The sequence below is a fragment of the Sus scrofa genome, chromosome 4 (genome assembly GCF_000003025.6).
Source record: "Sus scrofa isolate TJ Tabasco breed Duroc chromosome 4, Sscrofa11.1, whole genome shotgun sequence".
Classification (NCBI taxonomy): domain Eukaryota; kingdom Metazoa; phylum Chordata; class Mammalia; order Artiodactyla; family Suidae; genus Sus; species Sus scrofa.
In genome coordinates this window covers 108722040-108744361 of record NC_010446.5, presented here as the reverse complement: position 1 = coordinate 108744361, position 22322 = coordinate 108722040, and the positions used below count along the sequence as shown (strand labels likewise).

The following is a 22322-nucleotide window of genomic DNA, read 5'->3' as shown; positions in this document are numbered from 1 at the left end:
TTACTTCTGTTTATCTTTTTTTCTAAATTGCTTTTCTGCATATATGCCACATATATATGTTTTTTTCCTGGTTCAGCTAACAATTTTAAATCTATATGAATGTGAGAAGTTTTGGTGTTAAAATTGGGGGGTGGAGGTTTGTAGAACAGCTTAATATTTTTTTCCACACTGATTAAAATCATCCTGTGCCACTGAAGTTAACGATCCACTAGAATAGAAGTGTGTATATAGACAAAGTGCATCAGTGTGCATTTTTAGTGAATGTTGGTAGTTTGCCAGCTTTATTTTCAAGTTCCTCCCAGACCTAACTGTGATGTGCTTATAAGGCAACAATAGTATATTTAGTTAATTTGCAAAACGAGAATAGTTTTTCTGGTTTTTCCATTTTGCATGTTTTGAGTTAGGATTAATTGGACATTTATTATTCTCAGTAGACATACAGTAAAACAGTTTTAACTGTGGTGCTTTCTGTTGGAGCACTGGCTGACTTTTAGATGGTGAGCCTTGTGCAATTTTATGAATACTACTGAGTTTTAGATGAAATTCTTTACACAATCTAAAAGTACACGTGAGCCTAATAGAAGCTGGAAACAAGTTTGAGATTTTCTTTGCACTAGGAAGTGTAGTTTCTATTCCAAGTAATATGCCCTTGTTAGGTTCAGAATCATTTGCAGTAGTTATAAGTGCTTGGACATTTTTTTTTTTTCTTGTTAAACTAATTCATGTTCCATTGTGGCAAATTTTTTTGAAAAGAACATAAATGTAAAGAGTAAATTGAAGATTACCTGTAAACTCATCATTCAGAGATAATTGCTACTGACATTTTAATGTTCATTTTTCTAGTTCTTTCCCTACATGTACAGATTTTTAAATTTAAAGAAAATTGGAATTATACTTCTATAAGTATGGTTTCGCTCCTCCTTTTTCCTCTCAACGGGATATTGGTCTCCTAGTGTGGGACTTTTAGTTTGATCTTATAATAGTACTATTTTAAATAACACTGGGGTAAATATTTTTGTACATTTATCTTTGATTGCCTCTCTGTTTTTTTTTTTTTTCTTCTTCCTTTAGGATAGATTCCCAGAAGTGGGATAACTGGATCAGAGGGTGGTTACCCTGTGTATAAGAGTGTGTGTCTCACTGCACCTTCAATGGCATTGAGTAGGTCAGTTTTTACAATCTTTGCCCATTTGTTAGATATCTGTTAACAGTTCTTGGGTGGTAATCACAAAATCCTCATACTATTAATAATCTGTAAAACCATCAGAGTATATGGTTAGTAATTTGTAGTCATCTTTGAAAAAGTTGGTTGGAATGAATTTCTTTGAAAATATTTTAGGTAAAAGTAATCTGTGACAAAAAAGATATTCCCTGACATTGCAATTTGAGTCTTGTTCTTTTATTGGAAAGAAGGTAGCATTTTAATCTTCTCCCTTTACTAAAATAACAAACATGAAAAAGCTTATTTTATGGTATGTAGTAAGTAGGAATAGTATGTAAAACTGAATTATTTCAGATAGATGAGAGGGATAGTCACATGATTCAGACTGAAAAAAAAAAAAAAAACCCACACAACTTCTTGTTTAGAGTAATGACTGTAGAGTTAGGCAGGCTGTGTTCAGATCTTTGCTTTGCCACCTGGTAGGTATATGATTTGAGGCAGCTTACTGAGTATACTTTTTGAGGTAACCTACTAAATATATAATTCGATGTTTCTGAACTTTGGTTTTCTCAATTTTAAAAGGAGAATAAATAATAATACCTACTTTATAGGATTGTTGAGAAGATTAGAAATTCTGTGTAGGCCTGCTGGGCACATAGTAGGCATTTAATAAAGGCTGGCTATTGTTAGATTTGGAAGTTTTGGACCAGTTTTGGGACATGGAGCAGGATATATCATTGGTGTGTCCTTATTTACATAAATAAATGCAGAGATGCAAAGAGGCCTTGAGCAGTGGCAGCTGGAAGGGAGTGGTAGACATTCTTTGTGGTAGGAATGACATGAGCCAAGATAGAAAGTTCAGGACAGGTTGGAGGACAGGAGATTGATTCGACAGAAGCCTAGGCTTGTATAATTAGAAAATAACGGCCGTAGGCCATAAAGATTGATTGGGACTGGACTTGGGAAGTCGTTGAATGCTAGGTTAAGAAGTGTAGACTTTATGTGGGAGCACAAGAAGTTTTGCTATGAGGAAAATGATCCGATCAGAGCTTTTATCTTTTGGAAGATGAATCTAGTTACAGACTACAGAATGAACTGAGGAAGAAAGAGACTGAAGATAGGGAGGTTGGTTTAAAAAACGCAGATAAGCCAAGATCTGAGGGTTTAACGGAAAACAAGAAGGAAGGTTTGGGGGGTTGTGAAGATCTCTGTAGATACACTTCAGGTGTACCCAGTTTGGAGATGAAATGCAAAAGTGTCTTGAGTCTAATTAATAAGCAACGTGGAGGAGTTCCCATCATGGCTCAGCAGAAACGAATCTGGCTAGGAACCGTGAGGTTGCAGGTTCAATCCCTGGCCTCACTCAGTGAGTTAAGGATCTGACGTTGCTGTGAGCTGTGGTGTAGGTCACAGACGCGGCTCAGATCCCACGTTTCTGTAGCTGTGGTGTAGGCTTGCAGCTGTAGCTCCAATTAGATCCCTAGCCTGGGAACCTCCATGTGCCAAGGGTGTGGCCCTAAAAAGACAAAAAAGACAAAAATAAATAAAGAAGCTACATGGAGTTAGGTGACCCCTGAGAGAAGATAGGACTTAATATATACACTTTGGTTATTGCTACCTTTTTTAAAAAATGGAAGGATAAAAGGTTCCTGTTTTTCATCAGTAAAAAGCATATGTTTATTCTATTTCTTTGACAAATATATCATCTCCTGCAGATATTTTACTTATCTAGCATTTGAGTCCTTAGTTAACAGGGGATCCTACTTTTAGACATTGTATTTTTTGGAGGTATTATCTTAAATTCCCTCACTGAAATTCTCCCACATGTGGTCTTTCCAGCATTCGTGAATGCAACTGGACTTTAGAAACATCAGTTGTGTGAGCAGAAGTGATGAAAAGTGAAATATAGACTTCTTGTGAAGCAGCTTAGAATGCTGAAGGCAGTGAAATATGGAGCAATAAAAAATAGGAAATTGAGTATGTGATCTTTAGAAAAAATATCACTTTCAGTACTTCTCTTCCTTTTCTTTTAATTTCTTAATTAAAAAAAAGAGTTAGCAAATGCCGTTCTTAGTCATTCTGATACCTGGCTCTAGCTGTATGTTAATTGTACTTTCCACTTGGCTGAATAATATGTAAGCAAGTTAGCCTAAAGATTGTTATTAATATTGCTTCTTGACTGATAATAAACTCTTGTGAGCTGCGAATTACCTGCTTGCTGTCTTCCTTTTATATTACCAATTGAGGAAAGAAGCAGCCCCTAATTTTTAAAAAGTAAATATAGGTTTGCGATATGCTAAAGCTGTCTATATTTTTTCAACTACTGAGTTATGCTTTTCTTAATGTTTCTTTTGGTTTTCAAATATTTTCTAATGTCAGAAGTAAAGTCCTTGTTACTATTTTTGTTCACATGTCTTCCCTTTAAATGTATCCTTGAAAATATTTTTAAATTCATAAGCAAATGTAGCACATAGTATTAAAGATTGTATATGTGTTTTTTCTTTTTTAAACAAACACTGTGTATTTATTATGTGAAACTGCAAGAGCCTGTTTCTGGACAACTGAATGATATTTTGTTTACTGAAGAGACCTCAGATATTTAAAACAGGGATTTAATGTTTCAAACTGTAAGATTCCACTTGAGTGTGTGTGTATATATATATTTTTTTTCTTTTTTTTCTTTTTAGGGCAGCACCCTAGGCATTTGGAGGTTCCCAGGCTAGGGGTCGAATTGTAGCTGTAGTTGCTGGCCTACACCACAGCAACACAAGATCCAAGCCACATCTGCAACCTATACCACAGCTCACAGCAACACCAGATCCTTAACCTACTAAGGGGGGCCAGGGATTGAACTTGGGTCCTCATGGATACTAGTTGGGTTCTTAACCTGCTGAGCCATAACCAGAACTCCCAGAAAATTCACAATTTTAAATGTCAGACCTCAGTAAAGCAAAAAAAGTTTTTTCTTTTTCTTTCTTTCCCTTTCTTTCTTTCTTTCTTTCTTTCTTTCTTTCTTTCTTTTTCTTTCTTTCTTTCTCCTTCCTTCCTGTCTTGTCTTGTCTTGTCTTGTCTTGTCTTGTCTTGTCTTGTCTTGTCTTGTCTTGTCTTTTTAGACCCATACCTGCGGCAAATGAAAGTTCCCAGGATAGGGGTCAAATCAGAGCTACAGCTGCTGGCCTGTGCCACAGCCACAGCAAGGTAGAATCCAAGCTGCATTTGTGATCCAGGCCACAACCCATGGCAACGCCTGATCCTTAACCCACTAAGCGAGGCCAGGGATGGAACCTGCATCCTAATGGATATTAGTTCTTAACTAGTTCTTAACCTGCTGATCCACAACAGGAACTCCAAAGCTAAAAAAATTTTTCTGTTTATTTAGTGTTTACATGAGGTGACATGAAATGTATAAAACATGAATAGACTTTCATATCCTTCTATCCTAAAAGATTGAAATAAAAGTAAATAGTTGAATAGATTATTGTGTACATTTTTCTTATTCTTTTTATCAAATGAATGTTTTCCTTACCCTTTCAAACCATCAATTTTGAATGTTAAATATAAGTTCTTAACTGAGAAATCAAAGTCCTGCCCCAAAATAATCTAGTTTGGCTGGTTATTTATTGAGTGCTTTTTGGGAACCTGGTACTATTTTAGGAACTGGGGATAGGGCAGTAAATAGATTGCTTTCATGGAGTCCTTTATACCAATGGGGTTTGGTGGTTGTGGAGAGAAGCAGTAAACAAATAAGTGAACAGATAATTTAAAAGGTCACAAATGCTATGAAGAAGCTATAACTGGAAGGAATGATAGTGATGGAAGAGTTTAGATTGAGTGCTGAGGAAAAGTCCCCTGAGATGATGATATTTAATATGAAACCTGAATGACAAAAAACCAGACATGTGATAACAATCTGCCTGAAGAGTGAACCAGACAAGAGGACTACTTGGTGTAAAAGCCCTGAAGTGGGAAGCAGCTAGTCAGGATTGAGAAGGCCGTTGTGGTAAGCCGAGACAAGACTGGCAGATAAAGTGACAAGGGACAGATCACAGAAGTCTATGGTGAAGAGTTTGGATTTTGTTCTTATAAATGCAAAGGAAAGACAGTTTGTTACGACCTACCTTTATGGATAAACATGTGTAACTTTTGAATTTGAAGATGTTGTTTCTCATGATACTGGCTTAAAACAAATCTGTAGAGTAACCAGTGGTTTTTCCAGACATAGAAAATCACTAAATTATGGTACTTAAATTATGTCTTTCCCAGGGGTCTGCAGAGTTTGGGATGAATTGTTTTTAGTATTGCAAAAAAGCCTAACGAGAATTATGTATTTGCTCTCAGTAGATTTATACAGGTGAAATACTGTGGATCTTAGCTTTGACCAATAATTATATTGACTCAAATCTTTGGGTCTAATTACCGCATTATCATTATTGTACATTGTGGTGATTTGCAGGCCATTAATGAAATAAAACATTGTTCTTACACTTCAGGAACCTAGCATTGAGTTTAATTAGTTTTTATGTCTTTGATAATTTGAGAATTCTTATCAGCCATTACCTATCTGATTAATGAAATGTCAGTTGATAGACAAGTCTTTAGACATGGAATCTGTGCAGAATAAAAGATTTTTCATAGTAAGGTTGAGAGCCACTGCTAAATGTCCTGATCTCTAGAGAGACTTACAAGGAAAAGGGAAGTAAAGCCCTTACATCCCATTTCATCTGCATGGCTTCTGTGAAATATTGTTCATTTTTTGCAGATGATAAAACCCAAAGTAATTACATAATTTATGAAAATTCACAAACTCTTAATTATAGATAAAGCTGACAGCGAACTTTCAGGAAAAAGGACTACTGTCATGCAAAGCACAGAATGAGTGATTAGTAAATATTTGTTTTGCTTGCATGCAAACATGAAAGAATGAGTGAATGAATGAGTGAGGTGAATGACAGACTACCTCTATCCCTCTAATCCTTTCTTCAATGCAACACACCCTTTTTCTTCTAGAAAAATCTAGAAAACTCTTCGGAAATAATTTACTTCACCTGTCCTTTTTTCTCTGCAAAACTCCCCTCTCCCCTATGAGGCTTAAAATGCTTAAATCACACAGTAAAAATTCTAAGGAGGGAAATAAAGACAAGAAACTCAGAAAGTGTAATTTTCACTAAGATTTTAACTGCCTGAGTAGTCCATGATATTTTTCAGCTTTAAAAAAATCTGCTTTAGACCCTTGCATTTATGATCAAGAAATAATTATCTTCTTTTGTTCTGTTTATATCTCTTAAATTTTTTTAGACTGTTTAAAAATTTACTGTAGTTTTTTGAAATGAGTTGCAGGAACAACAGTAGTTAAAATGTTGATGCACCCAATGTTAGTCGTCCACCTAATCTCTATTTGGGGGGTGGGGTAGAGGGAGGGATGTGTTTGTTTCAGTCTTCTGTTAGTACATCATATTGAGTGATTTGTTCAGAAATAAGAACTGATAATTCTGAGGCATTTAATGGTTAGGGTTTAAAAAAAAAACATAATGGGATTTTTTTTTTTTTTTGACTGATGTTAATACTCGGGCAGAATGGTAGTATGACATCTCTAAACTGCCTATTTGTACAAATTTCAAATCCTTCAAATGAATTAATATCTTAAGAAATTTAAGCTTAGAGTTCTTTTAAATGAATAATAGGAATGGATGCCTTCGAGATGAAAGTAGATGCAGATAATTGAGAGATTGAAAGAAATTATTTTTGTGGAAGAGACTCTAATACAGGATATAGCATAAGGGAATGGATAACACATGGAAAAGTTGCTATGCTGGACTGTGGAAAAGAAATCTGTTTTCATCAAAAGAGAAATGAAATCGATGAGGGCTACTAGGATATAAATTCATGTTTAATGGTAGAAAGAACATTTTAGGTTAGATATTGTGGCCTGAAGAGACCTTCAGAGAGGATATGATGAATCTCACCGTTTGTGGCAGTATCTCTCCTTCATGAGGATGGGATCTGTCTCGTTGGTTTGAGTTCAAAGTATGATAAACCTAGACAGAATGAAGAGGATTGTTTTTGTGAAGAAGGAACATATTTTTCATTTGTCTCTAGTTATCTGAGACTAGGGTTGTGTCAGGTCTATAAAAGATAACTCTATATGCTATTTTGGCTCTTGGTATCCTCGAGGTGCTCTTTTATGTTTTGGTGGGCGTGGAGGTGGGGGTGGTTTGGGCCAGATTTCTGTATGGCAGCTTTCAAGTGCTCCACTGTTGTGTCCTGCTGCTCTTTCTTCTAACCATATAATCAGTTTAGTAATGACATATATAACCCCCTGGCATGAAATTTTCATGCTTCAGAAAATTGTTTTGCATGTTAAGTACAAGCATCAATTTGCCCTATAGATGTGTTTTTCTAAAAATTGATGTAGGTGAACCTTGTAAATTTAATTATTTAAGAATGTTAGGTTAATTTAAGTAAAACCTTGGGCAGATGAGTTGGAAGGTGAATCTTAGGTCTGAGACCCACCTTTATTTGTTTGTTTAGATCTTCAGCTATTAAGTTATTTTGGTGTTTCTTTTACATCCAAATGGAAAGTCTGGAACTTAAGTAACTCATTGGTCACATTGTGTGTGTGTGTGTGTGCCCTTTTTTTTTTTAAGTTCCTGTGCCTTTTAAATGTTGAATTTCACACTTGGAACAAACTCCATTCTTTTGCATTTTAAATAAATGGTAACTTCTCAATGGCATTCAAATGTCATAATCTTTACATTGAAATACAACAGCATTATAACTCAAGCACCAACCAAATCTGCAGTTGAAACCATGGGTAGGAATGTTTTAGGTGGCGAAGTCACTGTTATTCCCGTTATGCTTTAGACTTACACTACGGTCATCAATAGAACAAGCTTGAGATTGTGTCACCACTGTGCCATCTGCTTGCATGTGTATGTAGGCAATAGATCTTAGATCTTAAACACTGGATCTGAAGAAACATTACTTTGTGATGTTCTAAGCTGGCTCTGCTTAGGTTCAAGTGTACTGGGTCGAATGTGTGTCTACAGTGAATTGCCACATTTTTTTATCTTTTGCAGCCATAACACTTCCATAACCATGTGTTTAATGTCTTCTTGATGGATATATAAAGTTTTTTAGTAGTGCAAAGAGAATACCTATGTAATCAGTAAATTTTTTTTTTTTCGGTCTTTTTGCCTTTTCTAGGGCTGCTTCCCGCGGCATATGGAAGTTTCCAGGCTAGGGGTCGAATCAGAGCTGTAGTCACCAGCCTACGCCAGAGCCACAGCAACTCGGGATCTGAGCCACGTCTGCAACCTACACCACAGCTCATGGCAACGCCAGATCTTTAACCCACTGAGCAAGGCCAGGGATCGAACCTGCAACCTCATGGTTCCTAGTTGGATTCTTTAACCATTGAGCCACAACGGGAACTCCCAATCAGTAAAATTGTTAAATGATTTTTTAAAGCATTCAAATACATGCAAAAGAAATGACTTTTTATATGAAGTAGCAAACTTTCCTTCTCTACCTTGTGTTTAATTTTCACAATATAAGAAGTTATTTTTTTAGTCATGTAAGCTGGAGTGTTGTGTAGAAAATCAATCATGTAGTTGCAGTTATCTATACCATTTTTAAAAAATGCTCTGTGGGTAAGACAGAAAAAGCTGATTAAAATGTTTACATGGTGTAGTACGATTTAAGTTCTTATTTTTACAAGTTTCTGTTCATAGGTAGAATATAGGCTAAAAGGAAACATCAAAAGGACGAAAGTTGTTATCTTGAAGTTGAGATTACAGGTGACTTTTAAGTTTAAACCTTTTATTTCTTGAATTTTACACACAGTTTATATATTTTATAATTTGAAAATGAAGGTTCTAAAATGAGTTGAGAAGTTCCCTGGTGGCCTAGCAGTTAAGGATCTGGTGTTATCACTGCTGTGGCTTGCATCACTGGTGGGGCACAGGTTTGATCCCTGGCCCAGGAACATCTGCATGAACATGAAATAAAATGAGTTCGTTATATAGAATAGTAAATTAAATTTAATAAAGCTTTTCAAGATGAAGATTCTGGAGTTCCCATCGTGGCTCAGCAGTTAATGAACTTGACGAGCGTCCATGAGGACGCGGGTTCGATCCCTGGCCTTGCTCAGTGGGTTAAGGATCCGGCATTGCCATGAGCTATGGTGTAGGTTGCAGACGCGGCTCAGATCCCATGTTGCTGTGGCTGTTGTGCAGGCTAGCAACCACAGCTCTGATTAAACCCCTAGCCTGGGAACCTCCATATGCTGGAGATGTGGCCCTAAAAAGACAAAAAAAAAAAAAAAAAAAAAAAAAAAAGATGAAGTTTCTTTGGAGATAAAATGAATTAAACAACTGCATTCCTGAGATGGAATTATGTATAATGATTAAGTCTGTACTTGAAAACAAAACCAGGTAAAATTAAGTTGCCATTTTCTTGGTACAGTGAGTGAGAGAAATGGGTAGTAGTGTACTATTGTTATGATGACTTGGAAAACTTGATTCTTTTAACTCAAGTTTGCCTCAGTTATATTCATTTGTATACTGTCTTAACTGTTCAATTATAAGATGCAAACTTATTTATATAAATGGTATGCCAGATCTCACTTTGAATATTTGTCATTTGATACTGTAATTGTGGTCAGCAGGCAAAACATCTATGAAAGTTTGTATATAGTACCTACTAGCTCTTACTTCACCCCCTTTTTTCCTCAGGTTTGTTTTTTGGGTTTTTTTTTTGGTTTGTTTGTTTGTTTGTTTGTTTTTATCTCTAAAATGGAGAAAGAACGGTTTAGGATTGAATAAGTATGCCTGGCATACAAAAAGCACTTAAATATTATTGCCACTGTTATTGTTACTACCACTGAAAGTTGGCTGTGATGTCCATCAGAAATTGAAGATCCCTGGGGACCAGAGCAATATCTTAATCCTTTGTATCCACTATTTTGATTAACCCAGTTTATTCTCCTTTAGTTAAGTGGGACTATTACCTGTACTCTTGGGTTAGATTCATTATTTATGTACACAATAAATTTTGGCCTTTGTGGTTTAATATTTTAAACCAACGGTATTTAACATGGGAGATTTGTAATTTGGAGTAGGCAAAATTTTGAGTCCTGCATATTTCAAGGCTGACATGCCAAACACGTTTATTAACTAGAGAACTGAGTGTAGCTGACAGCATCCCAGTTATCATTACCCAACAGTGACTTTTGTTCCCTACCTGTTTAATTTTCATCATAGGGTTAAAAACTTGTGTTTCTTTGTGAATAATGGTGCCCTGAGAGGGCCAGTGGTTAATGTTAGATTTTGTGGATTTATTTGGGATGAGGGTTTTTTTTTTGTGACAAAATTGATGAATTTTGCTTATTTCTTTTATATTCTTCATAATGCCTTGTAGTTAGTAGAGATAATGGGTAATAGGATGTGGTGTGTTTGATAGCTTGTGAAGAAATTTGAATCTTCAGGTTCCTTAAAGGAAAGGGAGGAGTTTAGCAGGGATTCCTAGATTTCTGGGCTTTTTTTTTTTTTTTTTTTTTAAACTTAAGTACATAATTTAGAAAATTTCTTAAACCAAATTAAAATATGTATGTCTGGATTTCATATTTCCATGGAGTGGTATGATATAAATGTGTCTCATTTAATAAAAGCCACTAGCCCCATCTCTAGCAATACTGATTTTGTTACACTTGCAATAGGGCCAAAGAATCTGTAGTTTACTCCTCTAGGTGATCCCATATGATTCTGATGCAGTACTTTTTCATGTCTTTCTCTCTGTATTTTCATTTTAGTATTCTGTTTTTAAAAACCTGTATTGTATTTTTAAAGCCTTAGGACTATAGGAATAAGTGTTAATAACAAAAATTAATGTTATGTCTAAATTTTTCATTTTATGTTCTTTCTTAAGTAATTCAATGTATATATATTACTTATTCAAACCCAAGCAATACCAAATTCACCGTAGAAATGAGAGTACAATGAAGCAGTGTTTCTCAGCCTTTTTATCATTATCACTTGCTCCCCTTTCTCCATGCTTTTGATATATTTTTTTCTAATTGTTCCCCTCATGAAATCTTAATACTACAGGTATACTGTATATTTGTTTATTGTATGTTAATCTGTACTTTATACACTAAACGAGTTTTTTACTCCTTTGGGAGCAATATTGCCTCTGTCAGGAATGAGTTCAATAAACTAAAAGAAAAATTACCCTTAACCTCCTAGCCTGTTAACATTTTGAAATACATCTTGCCTGGTGGTTTTTAGTGCGTATCTGTTTACCTTTAGAAGGTGAAATCAGATACATAATAATTCATGCTCCCATTTTAAAAATACACTGAATTTTTTGGGAAAATGGATATATTTTAATATTCTAGCAGATAAATAATAGCAATACATAATATTGCATTATATGAATTTGCCATCATTTAAAAAATTATTTCTTATAGTTTTCAATTTTTTATTATAGAGCTCTGCTATGAATATCATTGTAGTTGAATTTTTCCGTGCATTCTTAATTATTTCCTTAGGATAAATTCCAAAGAGTATAATTATTTTATTCTTTAGCTCTAAATATTTTTGATATGTATAACTTAGCAAAAGTCCTTTTCCCAAGGACAACCATTATTAATGAGACTATCCAGCTTTTTCCTAAGTATATTCTTTCCTTTTTTTTTTTGTCTTTTTTTGCCATTTCTTGGGCCGCTCCTGTGGCATATAGAGGTTCCCAGGCTAGGGGTCAAATCGGAGCTGTAGCCACCAGCCTACGGCCAGAACCACAGCAATATGGGATCCGAGCCGCATCTGTCACGGGAACGCCGGAATGTTAACCCACTAAGCAAGGCAAGGGATCGAACCCGCAACCTCATGGTTCCTACCTAGTTGGATTCATTAACCACTGCGCCAGAACGGGAACTCCCTTTTTTTTTTTTTTTTTTTTTTTTTAAACTATATTCTAACATAAGTAGTTTTATAAAACTGTATTTATCTTTTATTCTTTTATTTATTTATTTATTTTGGCTGCATCTGCAGCATATGGAAGTTCCCGGGCCAGGGATCAAATTTGAGCTGCAGCTGCAACCTTTGCAATAGGTGCTGCACCACAGTACGAACTCTTATCTGTCTTTTTAAAAAGAATAATAGATTGAAATTTAACTATAGCAAATTGCTCTTTTGCCCAAGGCATTTGGTCGTCTTTTCATATCTATGTATATAATTTATTTCTTTTTAGTAATGTTCTGTTGTATTGATGTATAGTCATTTATGCATTCTTCTCATTTTCTTTTTGGCCGTGCCCGTGGCATGTGGAAGTTCTCAGGCCAGAGTTAAAACTTGTGCCACAGCAGTGACCTGAGCTACCGCAGTGACAATGCTGGATCCTTAACCCCCTGCACCACACAAGAACTCCTATCCATTCTTCTGTTGAAGGACCTTTTGTTTCCTTTCTTTTTTAAAAAAATGTTTTTGGCATTGTTTGCTTATATTTTTCTGTATCAAATTTCTGTTCATTAGATGCAAACCATTACATTAGAATGGATAAGCAGTGAGGTCATACTGTATAGCACAGGGAACTAATCCTGTCTCTTGGGATAGGCCATGATGGAAAAGAATATTAAAAAGGAATGTACATGTATGTGTGACGGGGTCACTTTGCTATACAGCAGGAATTGGCACAACATTGTAAATCAACTTATTTTAATTAAAAAATTAAAACAACATAAGACAATAAAAAAATTCCACTTGTGAAATTGCTGGGTCATTTAAGAATTGGAAGTGTCTTATGTGCTTGAGTCTCTTTTTAGGCTTTCTCTTTCTTTCATTCCTTTATTTACTTACTCTTATGTTGGTACTAGTTTTTAATTACTGTAACTTTATAGTGTTGTACTTTTATATCTGGAAATATAAAATGTTCCATTAAGTAGACATGTGCTTTTGTATATTTCTCAGATTACAATTTACAGTTTAAGTTTGGCTGGGTGTTGTTTCTTTAAATTTAAATCTAACTTCTCACACCATTTCTAAAGTCTTTAAATGTTGCTTCTGACCCTGCTTTCAATGATTCTATCTATGACCTAACTTTTTTTTTTTTTTTTTTTTCCTTTAAAGACACACTCCTGAGCGAGACTTTCAAGTGCTCTTAGTGTTCTGGAAGACTTAGTTTACCTTTGTAATGAAAAACGTCTCTCCTGAGAGTACTATGCTCACCACTAGGATAAAAATGAATCATAATAAACATTTAGTACCTAGGCAGATCAGACAAGACTGTTTTCTCAGAGTAATCTTTCTTGGAGTTGTTTTCAGCACAGCTAGCTTAGGGTCATTACAGAGGCTCACCTTCCTTTGGGTCACGGTTCTTCTTCTAGCCAAGTGTAAAATTATTTTCCCTCGTGGCAGTGATCTTTCTTGTGAGATATGTTTAAAAAATTGACATCTGAAATGTGTTTTTTGTTTGTTGAGCTTTGAGATTTTATTCTTTGGTGCAAAATCTACCTTAAACACTTTGCGAATGTACACGAAACTGAGTCCTTTACAGAATCACGGTAGCAAACAAATGACACCCTGTGCTCGAGCATTAACTTACGGTGACTTTAGACCTTTGGCCAAGCCCATGTGATTGCTTAGATACACTGCCTTACCACCCCATTGCCTGCTTCTTGGTTTTCTGAAGCCTGAAGCCGTATCAGAAACTTCAAATTCATTTAAATGTATAGTCCTCTCAAGAGGATAGTTTAACTAAATGTTAAATGAAATGTTTTTAGTTTAACTAGATGTTATGTAAGATCATTATAAATGATTATAAAAATTAGAACGTGTAGTAGACATTTGTGTTTGTAAAACTTTGAAATATTTCCATTTTATTATTTTTTCTTACCAAAAATATTTTCCCCTCATACTTAAATAAGGTGGTAAATTAGTACCTGTGAGGCTTTAAGTAGTAATAGGCATCTGGTGGAAAAGATTCTTCAATAGATTTGTTAGAATATACATCTCCACTGCACATAAAAGTTGAGATTTTATGTCTTGCGCTCTTGACAAAAAGTAAACTCCTTTAAGTAGGGCCTCAAATAATTTCTACTAGCTTTTGGTGTAATTATTTTCCTGTTCAAAGTATAATTTTTGGACATCCTTTTAGTTATACTGTTTTTTTAAAAATTAACTATTTTAAATTAAGTAATATATTATAAAAAGAAATAAAAGTAACAAAAATACAAGTCAAGTAAAAAATCCAGATAAGGCAAAAATAATAGTTGTCTAGTTGCTATGTATCTTACAGAAATTTCCTGTGTAAACATATATGCATTCTTATGTAAAAATATTTAGTTTTTTTAATACCTATTTTTTTAAAAAAAACTTAAAGTTTTTAGATGTAGATTTGAGCATGAAGACTAGAGATGCACTTTACTAGTGTACTCTGGTACTAAATGAGAATTCCATCCTTCAAAGACAGGTTTCCCTGTCTCTGCCTTTGTCCCTCCCCTCATCTATATTCTTTTCTTTTAATCCCTGCTCCTCCATGAAAGTAGAGTACTGTAGAGTGGTAGGTCTCAGCCCTGGATTGGCTGTATATTAGAATTAACTGAGGAGCTTTGAGAAGTATCCACATCCTGGCTGCACCATCCGGAGATTCTTATTTAATAGATCATGATGAAGCAAGACATGTGGGAGGGAGGAGAATATGCCTTATCTTAGCCTGCATATAGAATCTTACCTGAACTTCTGAGTTCAAGTTCAGGTATTATTTGGGGAAGGCAATGAATGAATCCAAGGAGGCATCCTGAGTTTTCCATCTTCAACAAGGAAGGTAGGCGTAGGTCTTTTGTCATCCCTCAGGTTCTCTAAGGACTACACTACTTCACTGATTCCAGTCTTGGTTCATCTACAAAGTTTGTAATACTTTTAATTTTAAGAAAAACCAACATCATTGGATTTTTCTTCCCGCGCAGCTGGCTAAGGATCTGGTGTTGTCACTGCAGTGTCTCGGGTTACTGCTGTGGTGCAGATTTGATCCCTGGCCCAGGAACTTCCCCATGCCATGGGTGTGGCCAAAAAAAGAAAGAATCAACATATTAATGCTTCCCAGATTAGATAAAAAAAGTGTGATAAAGCATGTGATGTGATTAACAGCACAGATGCTAGAGGCGAACAGCCTGGATTATAATCCTGGTTCAGTAGTTTACGTCTGTTGAGCTTGGACAGGTTTGTTTTAGCCTCACTGCCTTATCTCTAAAATCAGGATAATGGTCTCCACATCATAAGAATGTTGTAAGGATTAAAAACATTAATATACGTAAAGCTCTCAAGAAGGTGTTTTGTACTTGGTAGATATTCAAAAACCAGTAGTTACAATTTATTCCTTTTCTTGATCCTCTTTTCTTTTCTTTCTTTCTTTTTTTTTTTTTTTTTTTGGTCTTCTTTGCCATTTCTTGGGCTGCTCCTGCGGCATATGGAGGTTCCCAGGCTAGGGGTCGAATCGGAGCTGTAGCCCCCGGCCTACGCCAGAGCCACAGCAACGCGGGATCCGAGCCATGTCTGCAACCTACACCACAGCTCACAGCAACACCGGATCCTTAACCCACTGAGCGAGGCCAGGGATCGAACCCACGTTCTCATGGGTGCTAGTCGGATTCGTTAACCACTGAGCCACGACGGGAACTCCTCTTGATCCTCTTTTCTAACATTTCCTACCCTTTCCTTGCCCATTCCTCCTGAAGATGTTAATGCTTTTTCTGATAAACTAGATCAGGGGTCAGGGAACTTTTTGCTGTAAAAAGACAAATAACACATATTTTGGGGTTTTAGGGTCATATTATCTCTGTTGCAGTACTCTCAGTTCTACTGTTTTAGAGCAAAAGCAGCCATAGACCATATGTAAAAAAGTGTTCATGGCTGTGTCCCATTTATTTATATAGAACATTGAAATTTGAAATCCATATTTTCATGTGTCACAAAGTACTATTTTTCTTTTTTTTTTTTTTTTTTTTGTCTTTTGTCTTTTTAGGGCCGCACCCACGGCATATGGAGGTTCCCAGGCTAGGGGTCTAATCGGAGCTGTAGCTGCTGGCCTACACCTCAGCCACAGCAATGCCAGATCCGAGCCGTGTCTGCAATCTACACCACAGCTCACAGCAACGCTGGATCCTTAACCCACTGAGCGAGGCCAGGGATTGAACCTGCAACCTCATGGTTCCTAGTCAGATTCATTTCCACTGTGCCATGACAGGAACTCCACTGTTTTTTTTTTTTTTTTTTTGGTCTTTTTGCCTTTTCCAGGGCCACTCCCTCGACACATGGAGGTTCCCAGGCTAGGGGTCTAATAGGACCTGTATGTAGCCCTGGCCTATTCCATAGCCACAGCAACGCAGGATCCGAGCCGCGTCTGCAACCTACACCACAGCTTACGGCAACACCAAATCCTTAACCCACTGAGCAAGGCCAGAGATTGAACCTGCCACCTCATGGTTCCTAGTCAGGTTCGTTAACCACTGTGCCACAAAAGGAACTCCCTCCACTGTTTTTCTTTTGATGAAAAAAAAAATTATTTAAAGAGGCGTTCCTGTCGCTGCTCAGGGGTAACATACCTGACTAGTATCCATGAGGACACGGGTTCGATCCCTGAACTCATTCAGCGGGTTAAGGATCTAGCATTGCCGTGAGCTATGGTGTAGTTTGCAGATGTGGCACAGATCTGGTATTGCTCTGGCTGTAGTGTAGGCTGGTAGCTACAGCTCCGGTTCAGCTCCTAGCCTGGAAACTTTCATATGCCACAGGTACGACCCTAAAAAGCAAAAGCAAAACAAAAGAATGCAAAAGCCGTTCTTAGTTATAGACTACGCAAAAACAGGCAGTGGATCTGCTACCTGGACTAGAGTAAAGGAACTTGAATATTCTGACAGCTGTTCTAGACCTTTTCTTTCTTAAGCATGCCTTCATTCTTTAATTTCCTTATACTTCGGAGGAATCTAGAAAATAAGTTTTATTGCCATTAAGTTTATTTTATTTTATTTTTCCTTTTTTGGCCTTACCTGTGGCATGTAGAAGTTCCCAGGCCAGGGGTAGAACCCACACTACAGCAGCCACACATGCTGCTGCAGTGACAATGCTGAATCCTTAACCCACTGAGCCGCAAGAGAACTCCACCATTAGGTTTAGAATTTAAGAAATTTACTTACAGCTTTGATCTTAAGCTATTAGCACATGTGAAACTGAAATCTTTGTGGAGCCTCTCTTCCTCAAACAGTGACATATATAACTACTTGGAGCTCCTTGGTTGCAAACATCAGAAACAGACTGTCTTGTTCTCAGCACCAGGATATAGAAGATGTTTGTATTAGGGTTCTGAGTGTGTGAGTGTGTGTGTGGGGGGGGGGTGTAAAAATAAGGAGAATTGGCTTATATGATTGTAGGGGCTGGCAAGTCCAAAATCTATAGGGCAGGACAGTTGGAAACTCTGGCAGAAATTCTTGTGACAGAATTTCTTCTTTAGTGAAACCTCATTTTTGCCTTGAGGGTTTTTGGTTGATTAGATGAGACTTCATTATTAATGACCTCCTTTACTGATGTTAACAGCATTTATATAATATCTTCACAGCAACACCTAGATTAGTGTTTGTTTGAATAACTGGGTACTATAGCCTAACCAGGTAGACACATACAACTACCATCACATAGTTCAACAAATACTTTTCCAATAAAAGAATGAACATGGCTGAAATAGCTCATTTAATCAGAAACAAGATATTTATTTGAAGGGTGTTGCCTAAGAGAATTTAAGTAAGGAAAAGTATGCCAGCTTCAGGAAACCCCAAGAAGAACCAGGGCAGTTTGCAGGGGTCTGGACCTAGGTAGCAGCAACAAACAGTGTCTTTAGTAACATACCACAGTCAGAATGGATTCCTAACCATTCTCCATCTTCTGATTCAGCTTCCTAGGAAGTTCAGCCTATTTGGCCTGGCTTATGTTTGGGTAGGATGTCCCCCTTGCCCAGTGGAGGATGGGACATCTTGACTGATGTTCCCACCAACACCGCCGTGTGGGGAAATTTCCCAACAGAGAGTTAGGATACTGCTACCAAAAGAAGGAGGAAGGAATACTAGACATGCAAAAATAACCTTAAATGTGAGACGGGACAGCGCTATCCACTGAGTGGGACTTGAGGGAAGAAGATGACAGTGACTGGACTTGGTATGTTTATCAGTAAGGGGACAGAATGAGAGGAAGTGGAGCAAAGGTTGGTCAAAGGGTTGATGTACCATCTTCAGGGCCCCTGTGAGATTTCATATCAGAAATCTGTACCATCAGTGACATCAGTTACATAATGGTATTTTCCCCATCAACGAAGGGAGTTTTTAAGATTCATTCATGGTTGATATTATTGGCTGATTTTTGGGGAAACAGGAATACATGGAATAGAGGGAGTTGGGCAAAGAATAATTCAGACAAAGATGGTGATAATGATAAAAAAGGAAACACTTCTAGAGCCTGTACTCTGCTAGGCACACTTATAAATAAGTTTGCTTTAAAGATACTAACTCATTTCCTTAGAATAACCCTGTGAAGGAGGAGTTATTTTCCCCATGATGAAACTAAGAGGTTAAGACAGAGCAAGTTAAATGTCAGAGCTGGACTTCAAATCCAGAAGTTATGTTCAAAGTTTATGCTTTACTATGAAGCTACAGTGAAGATTACTGTTGGAGTCCAGGTTTAGGAGGGCAGGAAAGGCGGTGATGGTCGGGAGGTGATGGAGGGATCAAAGAGTCTGAAGTTCCTGAGGTGGGAAATCTGTGCCGTGGGGATTTCCTCACATCACACACACACACGTTTATACCAGGCAAGGTATTGAAAAAAGTGATATTAATTTAGATGGTTACCAAAAGTGTTAATGATCAGTAGCTTTTTTCATGAGTTGTATTTGGACTGCACAATTCCTTTTGCTCCATTTTTGTGTACTACTAATAATATTCCTATAAAAGTAAACCTATCTGTTTCCAGAGTTCCTGTGGCTCAATGGTTAACGAATCCAACTAGGGACCATAAGATTACGGTTTCTATCCCGGCCTCGCTCAGTGGGTTATGGATCTGGCGTTGCTGTGCGCTGTGGTGTAGGTCAGATCCTGCATTGCTGTGGCTGTGGCGTAGGTTGGCAGCAATAGCTCCAATTAGACCCCTAGCCTGGGAACCTCCATATGCTGAGAGTGTGGCCCTAGAAATACCAAAAAAAAAAAAAAAAACCCTCTTTCTTTTTGTATGCTACATCACTCTATTTTTGACAGAGCCCTAGAAAATGACCAGATTTTTTCTCCTTTTTCTCTTTTCTCTCATAAGATGACATTAATTTGGCCTACTTTTTTTTTTTCGCGTGTTTGTATCCACTAGTATACTGCCTCCTTTTAGTAGGGGAGTTCTGCCAATTAGAGGTAGCATGTGTTTTGCTAATTTGGAAAGATAGCATGTGTCTCTGTAAGTTCTCCATTAGATTTCCTTTTCTTTTTTCTTTCTTTCTTTTTTTTTTTTTTAAAAAAAAAACCTTGGTGCCTAATTTGTAAATAAATGTCAGCAAATGCAGACTAAGGAAATAAAAAGTGAATGAATCCCTCAGACTGGAGCACCTTCTCAACACAGAACCAATTTGCTAGTGTTGGCTTTTTACAACAGTTTTTGTTACCTAAAGTATATAAAATTGATAAGTTAAACTAACACTTTGAGAAATGGGATTATAGTATTTTTACTTGTTAAAATTGGGTAGCTGGTTTTATCTTCCTTTATTTCTCACTGTCTCATGTACTTAGTATATAAACATAATACACAGAATTCCTATTGTGGCTCAGTGGGTTAAGGACCCGATGTTGTCTCTGTGGGGATGCAGGTTCAATCCCTGGCCACACTCAGTGGGTTAAGGGTCTGGCATTGCTGTGGCTGTGGCGTAGGCCTCAACTGCAGCTCTGATTTGACCCCGAGCCTGGAAACTTACATATGCCACAGGTGCGGCTGTAAAAAGAAAAAAAAAATGGTATTTGTGGTATTAGGGACCACTATAACAGTTTTTTTCCAGTATTAATCTACACATCAAGTTAAGTTTGATGTTTGCTGGCCTCAGTGTGCCTTACAGATTGATTGGGGCTAATATTTCAGTTATTCACTTCTAGCCAGTGAAAGGCGTTGTTAGAAACAGGGCTCTAGATCTAATGTATGTTAAGATTGTAGCTTCTAGAAAATTTAATCATAGGTGTTTAATTATAGTGTCTCCCTTTGAACCCTGCTCCTCAAGGCTTTAGTAATACTTAAGGTGTCTCTGTATTCAGGTAGTTTTTGATTTGTCTGTAAACACTTTCTCCCAGTTAACAAGCTTAATCCAGATTTTGACCTTCAAAGTAAGCTCTATTTATGCTTATAGAGAGAATTTTAATACTTATTTCTTATTGATTGATGTCTTTTAACCAATGTGAAGTTAGTTAAATTGTTACTATAACAACAAGATATGGTAGTAATTCATTTTTGGAGATCCTTAATAATCGTGAGTCCAAAAGTATTAGACTCAAACACAGTGTTAGGTGTTGGTGATTTCATCATTTGAATATTGTAGGTAACATTATCAGTCTCTTGTCTATATACGGTATTGAAAATTCTACTCTTCAGTGAAAATAGCTGTCGTACTTGGTGTTGAGAATTAATTCTACATAGAAATTCCTCTATAATCATTGTATTTTCGGGTATAACAAAGTCACTGTTCAACTCTGAGAAAAAATATATTTTTTCTTTTTTTTTTTTTTTTTTGTCTTTCTGTCTTGTCTAGGGCCGCACCCTGTGGCATATGGGGGTTCCCAGGCTAGGGGTCCAACTGGAGCTGTAGCCGCCAGGCTACACCACAGCCACAGCTCTGCGGGATCTGAGACGCATCTGTGACCTATACCCCAGCTCACGGCGATGCCGGATCCTTAGCCCACTAGCAAGGCCAGGGATTGAACCTGCATCCTCATGGATGCTAGTCAGGTTCATAACCTGCTGAGCCACAATGGGAACTCCCTCAAATGTGATATAATTTCTCTTGTGTTTTGTGTGTGTTTTGCTTAGACATTTTATCATGTATCATAGGAGTATTTCCTTATTGAAGAGTTCCCGTACTCTTACATTTTATTTTTGTAATTTTAATTACAAAATTAATAAATAGCATTATTAAATGTTATTTACTTGGCAACTTTTTAAATTCTTAAATGCTTCTGTGTTTGTGACCCTTTATCATTGCCCTTCAATATATCGATGTCAAATGCATCGATATACACACACACCACATCTTCTTAATCCATTCATCTGTTGATGGAAATTTAATTTAGGTTGATTCCATGTCTTGGCTATTGTGAATAGTGCTGCAGTGAACATAGGGATGCATGTATCTTTTTGAATAAAAGTTTTGTTCAGATACATGCCCAGGAGTGGGATTGCTGGGTCATACGGTAATTCTATATTTAGTTTTTGAGGAACCTCCATACTGTTTTCCATAGTTTGTACCAATTTATAGTCTCACCAACAGTGTATGAGAGTGCTCCCTTTTCTCCACACCCTCTCCAGCATTTATTTATAGACTTCTTAATGATGTTTATTCTGACTGGTAGGAAGTGGTACCTCATTTTAGTTTTGATTTACATTTCTGTAGTAATTAGTGATGTTGAGCATTTTTTTCATGTGCCTACTGGCTTATCTGTATGTCTTCTTTGGAGAAATGTCTTTTTAGGCTTTCTGTCCATTTTTCACTTGGGTTGTTTGCTTTTTTTGCTGTTGATTTATATGAATTGTTTGTATATTCTGGAGATTAGGCCCTTGTCAGTTGCATAGTTTGCAACTATTTTCTCCCATTCTGTAGGTTGTCGTCTTTTAGAAAAAATGCTGTGGCAAGAGCTTATAAGTTTATTTCCCATGTGTTTATTTTTGTTTTTTATATCAATTGCCTTGGGAAACTGAGTTTTTGCTATAGAAAATGAAGTCTGATAAACACAGTTTATCTTACTTTAGGTTAAGAATGTGGGCACTAGAGTCATATTGTCTGAATTCTGATCCCTGCTGTGCAAATTACGGTGAGATTTGGTAAGATGTTTTTCTTAGCCTCAATTTCTTTAGCTGTAGTATGAATAATAATAATAGTACCCCTACCC

The 22322-nt window shown here is 36.7% G+C and overlaps 1 protein-coding gene across 7 annotated transcripts in view; it reads left to right on the top strand.

Moving 5' to 3' along the window:
* The window catches only part of RAP1A (RAP1A, member of RAS oncogene family), a 75416-nt gene that overhangs the window by 6591 nt on the left and 46503 nt on the right, over positions 1–22322 (top strand). For 2 of the 7 annotated variants that reach the window (XM_013997264.2, XM_001928649.6), the window contains exon 2: positions 1072–1165. The exons of 4 other annotated variants lie outside the window; for them this stretch is intronic. In XM_013997264.2, the coding sequence (XP_013852718.1) occupies positions 1152–1165 (14 nt within the window). In that variant the 5' untranslated portion in view covers positions 1072–1151. The remainder of the gene's footprint in view (positions 1–1071; positions 1166–22322) is intronic. One more of the 7 variants, XM_021090029.1, reaches the window with a different exon arrangement.